Source organism: Cariama cristata, unplaced genomic scaffold (assembly GCF_000690535.1).
Source record: "Cariama cristata isolate BGI_N322 unplaced genomic scaffold, ASM69053v1 scaffold5025, whole genome shotgun sequence".
In the NCBI taxonomy this organism is placed as follows: Eukaryota; Metazoa; Chordata; class Aves; order Cariamiformes; family Cariamidae; genus Cariama; species Cariama cristata.
The window spans coordinates 14,092-24,884 of NW_009615648.1; the positions used below are offsets into that span (position 1 = coordinate 14,092).

The following is a 10,793-nucleotide window of genomic DNA, read 5'->3' on the forward strand; positions in this document are numbered from 1 at the left end:
TGTGGGTTTTATTTGAAAATGCTGAAGGAACATTTCTTAAATGTAATATTTAATTTGAGGGAGGGGGGGAAACACACCAGAATTATTTGAAAAATTCAACTTATTCCACATTTGCATTCAGATCTTTCAAAGTTCCATGTGAGGGGAAAACCTCACCCAAGCACCAAACTGCTACCAAAAGCAAGATACTGTATTCTTAATGCAAAGCTCTTTGCTAGCATTTCTTAATAAGCAGAAAATAGTAAAAAATATATAAATCTATTTAGCAACTGCCAACAAACACACATGTGTTATCTACCTGGACACAACAATAGGATTTGATCTGTGTGTCTATTCTGAAAAGGACTGAATAATCTTTTTACAAATAATTCTAAGATGGTTCAAGGTAGCAAACACAGCACAGCTGAAACACATGCCCCGGCTCATTTAGTATGGATTACATACTTTTAAGTTAATGACACATTAATGCAATGAGATTGAAGAGAATTCTGTAAAGTCCACTAATTGTGCTGCATCCTTTAATTGCTCATCTATTTACTTTTTAACAGGATCATCATCAAATGAGGAGCAATTCTGAGTATACTCGATGTTCACTTTTAGAGCAGTTAACAGACAAGCTCAGTTTCTGTGTAGATTAATACACAGTCCAAGCTTGTGTCTTCCTGCAGTGTATTTTTGTAATTAAAATACAAATAAAAATTAAAAATTACATGCCACACCTGGAAGACTATATATTAGCTTTGGAGACAATTTTAAAGCTCCATTTCTTTTGCAACTGTTAAAAGAGTTACGCAAAGAAGGAAAAAAGTATTCGTGCAATGGATGTGTTTACACACTTGTGGCTTCCGTGAAAAAATCTCTGTTGCAATTTGGAAAAGCAACACTTCCAGGTATTCCAGCTCAATTATTTACTGGCACTTCAAGTTTGTTATAATCTCAAAAATTGCTGTAGAGAAAGGCATACTAAGAGTTCAAAGGCTCAAGTCGTTCAGAGCACAGCCAAACATACCCAGAATCCATTTGAAGTTTTTATTTTTCCAGACAGCTTCAAGGAAGCACATTATGAGCCAGAGAAAAAGAAAAGGTCTTTTTAATGGCTATTTTATTGATGCAGCAAGTTTTAAGAAGAATCTAGTAGTTTCTTGATTGCGCTATTTCATATTCTAAAGAACACTCAGAAAGACGTTTACCAGGGAAAACGAATCCTTGAACAGCAAGGTGACTGTTTAACAGTAAAATCCATCAACAAAGTAGTATTTCAGTACAGAGAAGTGCTCTTTAGACTTAGGAGAAACTAAGACCCTCAGTCCTCAATGGAGCCTATAAAAATATATGTGGAGGATATACAAACAGCTGCAAGTGCAGTCACACAAGCACTTCTGAATGGTATTCCACCACTTATAAAACCTTCTGTGCCAGTGTTTTACTATTTCAGGTAAGGTTTTTCCCTGTTTTTTCAAGTTAACAGTTGCTTGGAAAAGCACCCATAAAAATGGCTCAACCTTTCTCAAAAATGAAGCGTGTTTTCTTTGCAAGTTGTAGTGTCACAGGCACTGCGTCATTCACCTGATAGAAGAGGACACTGTTCCCAGTAGACCTTCCTGGCACAGGCACATCCATGCAGAGAGCAGAACATTAGCAGGCCACTGATCCCCACTGTAAATTTTTTACACTCTGTAACCCTTCATTTTTTTTGGAGGGAAAAAAAAAAGCTCTTGTATCTTGGCATTAGATATCAGGTTTCCTACCAAGTTGTCAAGAACATAGTTACACCTATATGCCTTTAAGCTGAAAATTGGCTGTGATTTATCAAAGTCAGAAGGGTATAAATAGTGCACGTCTTGCACAGATGGCTTTTTTGCAATGTAATGTAATGGCCTGTCAACACAGTATTCCATGTACAGAACCTCTACAATGGTTTGCAGTCTCCTTTCTGTATGACAAATGAAGGTTTGTTAGGAGGCAAATTCACTCTAATGGTGTCCTGATAGTTTTCATATAATGTGTGATGGTGTACAGAGAGAAAAGCCACGCATCTCTAAGGTGTGTAAAGCTAGTTAAGGATGCAATTTCTGCAGTGTCAGGGTTTACTGACACACCAAAACGAAAAAATTATTTACCCAATATCTGATGTATAAATAAGAAATTAAATGATCTAGATCATTCAGATAGATTTGTCCACATCCAGTAAGAAATTCGAGGCAAGATGTTCAGTGTTCATGGTAAGAAACCACATTTGAAAACCAAAACAAATGGAAAAACCTGCATTCAGAGAAAAAAAAAAGTCAAGCCAATCTCTTAAGATCTCATTAGGCTTCAGTGCCAGATTTTCTTTCAAGATACAAAAACTTCTCCTTCAATGTGTTTCTCTATTTTAGGATTATGCCCAAGTTCTGACTAACTCACGGTAGCATGGAAAAAACACATCTGCTGGAGTTTCTTTAAAAGGAAATAGAAACACAGCATTACCCACACATACATTCAGCACACTCAGCACAGCTTACCCACCAGAAACTTACCGTTCTGTGATCGTCTCTCTGAGACCACTAGCAACGCCTTTCACCACCGTACTAGCCTTTGGTGTCAGCACTACTTGAGATATAAAAAAGGAGCCCTTCTTTCTTCTTTCAGTGATTGACGCCTGGAGGAACTGAATCAGTTTTTCCGGATCTGTTGTGTTTGCCCAGGGAGCTGGCATCATCTGACCTGGCCAAAGAAACGGCACCTCGAGAGCCACTGGACTGTGGTAGAACACCAGCACTTGGTGTTCCTTTTCCCACAGGTACTGGAGGCTGACTTCATGGGCAAATATAGCAGGACACATTTTGTTTCCATATGTGTCTTTCAGCATTTGGACAAGCTTTTCATGATGGTATTTCTGCATCCCATAGAAGTGATTGAAGTCCAAGAAAACCACCTCTTTTGGGTGTTCAGCGAGAAACGCATTGATCTCTTCCAGACCCTCCTTGACTTTGGCACTGAATAAACCATGAGCAAAGTAGAGTTCATTGTCTGGGTCTCTGGGCTTGGTGGAAATTCTAAGATCAAAATACCGTATACCTGCCCCCAGCTGGCTGGTGAAGTTCATGGTCTGTGTGGCCAACCACTTCCTCATCAGCTTTTTAGCCACAGTCCCAAAAACAGACACAAAATTCTGGACCGTCTCTGGCTGTTCAGGCCCAACTGGAGAGGCTTCATCGATGTAGAAGCTAAATGAGTCATGAGACCCTAAAAACACAATAGAGGAAAAAGATCAGTATTGTATTCATATATTAAAAGTCATTAGCATTTCTTTTTTAATAAAGATATTTTCTGACTTGTAACAACACTCACCAATAGAATCATAGAATCATAGAATCATTATGGTTAGAAGAGACCTCAAAGATCATCAAGTCCAACCGTATACCTGATGCCACCATGTCCACTAAACCATGTCTTGAAGTACCACATCTAAACGTTTTTTGAATACCTCCAGGGATGGTGACTCCACCACCTCCCTGGGGAGCCTGTTCCAATGCCTAACAACTCTAACAGTGAAGAAGTTCTTTCTAATGTCGAGCCTGAACCTCTCCTGGCGCAACTTGAGACCGTTTCCTCTTGTCCTATCGTTAATTACCGGGGAGAAGAGCCCAACCTCCACGTCACTACAACCTCCTTTCAGGTAGTTGTAGAGGGCGATCAGGTCTCCCCTCAGCCTCCTCTTCTCCAGGATAAACAACCCCAACTCCTCCACGACCTTTTTCTCAATACACCACATTTGGCTGGCAGTACCTACCCCACCAGCACCTCGCAGGGACTTGAAGGAAAGGCAGTGCCTGTTTCATTGCTTGCCTGGGCACTCCCTCACTCTCTTCTAGCTTTTACTTATGCCTTTAAGCTCACTGAAGTCAGCAGGCTCTGAATGTCAAAGCAATCCTGGTGTAACTCCAGCAAAGCTAGTCACATAAATCCCTAGAGCCATCAAGAAGAGGAGTGTCTGTCCCTGCACACTGAATCGTGCACCGTCTAGTTTGCAGAACCAAAGAAAAAACCAAACCAAACCGACAACATCCCACATACACCTTTATAGCCAACTAAAACTTTATTTGAAAAATGCCATGGACATGTAACCTCTCTGACCTTTTCTTTATTTCAAGTCTCATCTGGTCATCAACAGGCTTACTGAATACCGTTTTCCTTCTTAATATTACCTCTACATTTCTTTACTTTCCTTTGCTACATAAATACAACAGATAGAGCCAAGGATAGCATTGCATTCCACTGATAAAATACAGAAACTCTACTGCATGCTCTTGACAAGAACAAGATGTACTACTTAACACGTCTACATACAGAAGTTACCATTTTCCACAATACAACAAAGTTGAGTACAAATATGTAAAACATTTTGCTATACAAAATTCTCCCTGTCTCAAGGTACATGCGTTAAAAAAAACCAAAACAAAACAAAAACCAACCACAAAACAAAAAGACAGTAACTATTTTGCTCAGGATTTAGACATTTGCAAGAAAGCTGCTGGTAAAGCTAAGGACACCTGCAAACACATGATAATTCCTCCACAAGGGACTTTGTCTTGCTTTGCGGACAGAAGAGCTGACCCGAGGAGATGCTCATCACCCTTGTCTACCACTAGTTTTCTGAATACCTGGTGCTGAAATCTGCCAGTTTATACACAAAAACTGTCCGGTTGCAGGCAGAGCCACACTCCTGCTGGTTCAGCCGGAGGGGATGCTTCTGGTCAGACTTACAGCAGCAAGCAGGTCTGCTGCTCAGCCTACATCACACCACCTGCAGAACTCCTTCAAGGTCAGCAGGATTTGTATTTCTGAAATGGACTGGAGCACTAGGCCCTCACAGATCCAACTCCTAGCATCAAAATGAGTTCAGAGCACAAGTCTTGCCTGCTGCTGATGCTGTTGTAGGTACATTTCAAAATTACTTTCCAAAGCACACATGTTGTGGCAAGCAAGTATCACATTAATAAAATCCTGCTAGTCAGTCATTTCTGATAGTAACGCTGTTTTAACTGAACTGGAACAAACCCTATGAACTGAAGTGACAGCTATAACATTTTCTTCTTTAACAATAAATGTAGTCATGACAAATCATCTTAGACTCTAGCTTGGATTTGGCTTCGTTTAATCTCAGAAGTGTCTTAAAATTTTGTACACCCCTGCTTTTCACAGTTGTCTCTTTGAACTGCATTTTACTTTATACATTAGATAAAGTTTCCATTTTGACGAAGCTTTCTACTGGTACATGTTGAAGCGACAGCATATTCCTTGCAGAACCTGATTAGATCATGGAGTATCTGGTTACACACTGATATCCCAGGGGACCAGATCTGCATACAGAATTTTAATGGTAAAACAAATGATTAGAGCACTGACTTGTGTTTCGACAGTATTACAGGGAAAATCAATGAGATACATTAAATGTTCTGCTCAATGTAACCTACACTAACCTAGAAATCAAAGTAAATCCAGTTCTGTTTAAAACAAGGCATAGCTACTGATACTAGCAAGGGATGGATCTTGCAAACCCTCACTTTGTCCATTGAAGTTCCTTCTATTTCAATAGGATTTTATGTCAGAATGAGTTACATGTATAAACGTGATCAACAGATTGCAGCAGTAGGCTCAAAATGGTATCAAGATTAATTAAACCATTACTGTCTGATCTACAGCCACTGGCAACCTGAAGTTGCAGAAGAGGTAGCTAAACTTGATCACCACAGCCAAAACGCAACACAGTGCCAAACACTACGTAAAGCTACTTGAGAGAGGCAGCACAGTTCTGACAGCAGAAAACTAAGGTGAGCAACTTGTCAGCAGGTAGCTTTTAGCTACTGGTAATGTAAAACACAGAGAAGAGTCATAGAGGGAGGGAAACATCAGTTAGAAATGACTCAACATTATAAGCAGGATAGTTTAGAAAAATATTTTTTCCTAATTAAGAAGTTCATGCACACATTTGAGCCTAAAAATGGGGACTCCTACATGGAAGGTACAGAGAAAAGTGCACAGTGCACTGACCCTCCATGTGTTGTAACCTAAACAAGGAAGCCCTATTAAATACTACAAAAAGAAAATAAGGCTCGACTTAACTTGGTTGACACTGAACAAAGCAGATGCCAGCTATTCAAAAGTATGTAAGATTCCTCCTGACTGAAAAATACAGCAAATGTTTTGTCTTTCCACATGTATAAATAATTTGAACAGGTCATTTAAATATTTATTTTCATCATGCACTCATCTACATTTCCTTCTGCCTTCTTCCTCCCCTGTTGTCCTAACTTACTTATATAACTTGGTGAAATTCAAAATCCTTACACTCAGGCAGAGCAAATTGGAGCATGACCCTTTCCATTGTCATGCCCAAAACCACCAATGGTAATGAGAGAATCCTATATGAACAAACACTTGTTTTTAGCAGCCAGGTTTTCTTCCAACCTTGCTTTGGTGCATGGGGACATTCCCATCCTACTTTGTCACTGGTTGGTGGACTTGCAGCTTCTCTGTATCACCAAATCTCGGCTCCCATGAAGACAGGATGCAGGGTACATTCAGAAATACTAATGCAATGATGCCTGCAGTCTTTGGAAGGTAGCAGTGCTTCCACATCAGCTATCTTTATTATAGCAGGGCATGGGTCACACTGACCTGATGTATGGGACAGGCTCTACCACAGAGACTTCACAGTTTGAGAGACAGGGAAGCAAACAGGAGAAATTACTCGTCCCAAGTCATGCAGGGAGAAGGAGCAAGCCGATACTCCTCTTGCATGCAAACGTATTTTCTCACCAGTTTACTAAGTGTCTAGCACTTTCTTAAAATATTGCACTGTTTTCCCACAATTTCAACAACACAACATATCATTGATCCAAGGAGTCAAGGATGAGAGTCATGGATCACGATCACGGGGGTGGCAAACAAGAGGTAAATGTGGTGTCCATAGCTATAGACTGCCCAGTCAAGAAAAGAAAGTGGATAAATTCTTCTTTAAACAACTGTAACAAGCCTCATAATTACAGGGCTTGTTTTCACGGGGAACTTTGAGACATTGTCTGGAGGAGCAGAAAAGCAGGGCATAGGCAATCTGAAGAGCATCAAAATTTTTTTTTCTGCACACTCCTTTAGGTAGACACAGCACACTGCTAGACATGGTCTGAATTAAGGAAGAAACGGCTAGGACATGAACGCTGACGGCAGCCTTAGCCAGAGTGACTATGAGGTGATGTAAAAACTTAAGATACCGAAGAAAGCGAGGAAGGCAAATAGCAGAATAAAGATCTGTGATTTCAGAGGAGCAGTCTTAGCTTGTTCAGGAAATTGGTAAATGGTAGCCTGTGGGAGAACTGCCTTAAATGCCAAGGAACTCAGGAGAAATGGTTGAAATTGAAAGTCAACCTCTGTAAAGCATATGAATAGCATGCAAGGAAACAAGGAGATAAGGCAGGAGGCAAGTTTGCCTGGATGGGTAACTCCTGAGTAAGCTCGAACTTAAAAAGCCATGTACAGAAGGTATAAGCAGGGACAGGCTCCCTGTGAGAAGCAGAGGAGGAATGCAGGGAGGGAGTTCGGAAGTGCACAGCTCAGCTGGAGCTCCTGAGAGGGACGGGAAACCTGCAAGGGACGGGAAAGGCAACAGAGAGCTCCTCCAGATAGGTCAGCAGCAAAAGGGAGCAAGGAAAATGCTGGCCCACTACTGAACATGGCAGGAGACCTCACAATGCTGGACAAGGAAACTACTGAAGTACTTAGTATCTTCCTTGCCTTAGTCTTCACTGGCAAGGTCTGCTCTCAAGCATTCCATGTCTCTCTAGTACTTCCTATTTTTAAACTGCTTCTCATTAGTAAAAGGTGACAGAGTTAAGGATTACTCATATAGATTACACACATTTAAGTGGCTAGGACAAAACAGGATTCATCTGGACACACAGAAGGCACAGGCCAAGATCACTGTAAGGCTGCCTGCCCTCTCTGACCTTTAACACGTCGTGTTGACTGTAGGAGGCAAAAGTTCCACTCTCTTTCAAAACAGGAAAGCAGGACAATTTGGAGAACAACAGTCTGTCAGACTCATTTCAGTCCCAGGGAAGACCACAGAGCAAGCCCTCATGGAAACCATTTCCAGCTTATGAATGGTAAAAAGGTGACTAGAAACAGCTACTATGGATTTAGCAAGAGCAAACCACAACTGACCAACCTGACTGCCTTCTAGGATGGAATAACTGGCTTTGGGGAGAACAAAATTTTCGTTTTAGTTCAGCAAGGCTTTTAACACAATCTCCCTTAATATGCTTGCAGTCTAACTGGGAAGACACCAAGTAGACAAGTGCATTGTAAGTCATGTGAAAAATTGCCTGGATCATTAGGCTCAAAAAGTTGTCACTGAAGGTTCAAAGTCTAACTCACAGCTGATTACAAGTCAATTCGCTTTAACATCTTCATCAGTGATAGAGACAAGGTGATGGGTATCACCCTCAGCAAGTTTGTAGGTGAAACCAAGTTGGCAGAAGAGATTAATGCTCTGGAGGGGAAAGATAGTACTCAGAAAAACTTCAGCACAGCAGAGAAGCTGAGAAGTTCAAAGGCAAGATGGACCCAGGACAGACAACCCCATTCAGTAGCACAGCTGGGGACAAACTGGCTAGAAAGCAGCTCTGCAGAAAAAGACTTGTTCACTTGGACATAAGAAAAAATAACTTCCCCACAAGACCAGTTAAGCTCTGGTGTGGGACCCCAGCAGGGCTGGACCCTGCATCGCTGATTCTCAACACTTGGTTTGACAGCCTCATCTAACTTGGAGTTAGCTCTGCTTTAAGCAGGGAATGGAACAGATGACTTCTGGAGCTCCTTTCCAATGTAAATTATTCTGCGTCTGCTTATTCCTCCCTCCCCCAAGAAAGAAAAGATTCATTTCTTATCTCTCAACCTTAGAAGCAGTTATCAAGAGACACTTAAAATGTCTGCAGTAGCATGATCCAAAAGACAAAAGCAGCCAGTTTCAACTGCCAAGACATTAAATTTTCATGAACTTAAATGTGGCCAAACACTATTTAGATATTCAAGAGTAAAATATGCAGTATCACTTAGACTGCAAGAAAACTGTTGCTCGTACTTTTACTAGAGAGAACAGTCTACTGTGTCCTTTGCTGAATTCCCATAATAGGACAATCAGGAATATATAACCCACTACAGCTCAGCTATGAACATATTTATGGCTTCCCTGAAGGGCTAAACCCCCCATTTAAAAAATAATTGGGCTCGGTGCTGAAAAAAGTCCCTCAGGGAGAGTGCATTTCAGTTCAGAATCATTTCTCCAGTCCCACAGAGATTTACACAGAGGCACAGCGAAGCTACTATTTTTGGTGGCTAAGCTTTAACACATCATTCATCAAGCTGGCGAGCGTAGCTGAACTTTGCCCTGTCCTCCCTTTGCCTCACTGTTGGCTCTGGCCATCCCTCATAACAGCCTGGTAAACGGCACCTAAAATAGAGGCACCGAATCAAACAGTCCTGCCCAACATGCTCCCAACAGCAACAATCACACTCTGAAGGTCCACAACAGATAGAAGCAAAGTTACACAGTTTTTTTGGCATGTTTTACTTTCTTCCCTTTCTCCTACAGACCTGAAGTTCCTCTTGTCTCTGTGCTGGGAGTTATCCAACAGCTGTTGGAAACAGAGTCTTTTACTACTGCTTTGGGTGTCATTAAAAGCTTTACCTGCTGTTTTCCTATATTTAGGAGATTACATCATTTGGTGACTGTTGCTGAGGTGTCACATGCGGTGCAGCTGAGCTTTTTTGAAAACATCCTTGCCAATGAGGGCTCTACAGTGACTGACAGCAGAGCACAACACATTTCTTGGATGTTGTGGAGAACGGCCAGGACAAATCCTATGACCTCCTGTACACAGGACACTAATGCCGCTGTTCTCACAATCTCATTTGGCTTGTTCTTACTGTCTTGTTTGGCCTTAAAAATCAATCAAACAAGAAAAAAGCCCTATGAATCTTTAGCTAGCTGCACTGCAATTTCAAGGAATAGCCAAGCCTAGTCATGAACACTAGAGTTGATGCACCTCAATATTGTGTTTCACCTTCTTTTTAAGACAGCTGAGCGCTGTTTTCTCCATCAAAGCCACAGCACATCTCAGAAAGTCAAAAGGTGCTGCCAAGAGCAATGCAATTCAGACTTCACAGTCCAGTTACCTTTGGCATTCAGACTGCTTGGGTGATACAAGCTTTGTTTGATAAAAAGATTATCCAGGAAAGCAAAACAAAAACAACTGGGAAAAAAAGACATTATAGACCGTGCAGTGACTCAGCTTCGGAAGAGGTAACTGCCTCACTGTTCTCCCACTGTTCATCACCAGTTGTACGCCCCTGACACCAGCTGAAGGTCACAGGGCACAGCCACCTACATACACTCAGCACTCCATGATCCAAAGACACGGGAAGAGAGGCAGACACCGCTTCAGGTAACGCAGAAATCCACATAGAGAACAAGTCAAGAGTCGGAACAAGAGTATGTGTATGACACATTCTTGTATATATAGGCCCACTGGCTATGTATCCGATCACATTAAGTTATGATGTAATGTGTACAAACAACCCTCTGTTACCCCTCTTTCTAGGCTCATAAACTCTGTCAAAACCCTATGAGAAACAGCTCACTTCTCCAAGCACCATGCTGCTGTTTCTAGGTAAACCAGTTAAAGTTGCACAGACAGCCCCATGCAAGTCAACTTAGATCTGGTGAAGAGGAACTGAGAAGCCCAAAACTG

At 41.5% G+C, this 10,793-nt stretch overlaps 1 protein-coding gene across 1 annotated transcript; it reads right to left on the reverse strand.

Moving 5' to 3' along the window:
- Positions 1–2,515: 2,515 nt before the first annotated feature.
- On the reverse strand, positions 2,516–10,551 carry PLCXD3 (phosphatidylinositol-specific phospholipase C, X domain containing 3). Its single transcript, XM_009699885.1, has 3 exons — positions 10,480–10,551; positions 5,501–5,534; positions 2,516–3,228 (listed from the first exon to the last, which is right to left on the reverse strand). Exons 1-3 carry the CDS (start codon positions 10,549–10,551, stop codon positions 2,516–2,518), a joined length of 819 nt encoding a protein of 272 aa, XP_009698187.1.
- Positions 10,552–10,793: the final 242 nt, after the last annotated feature.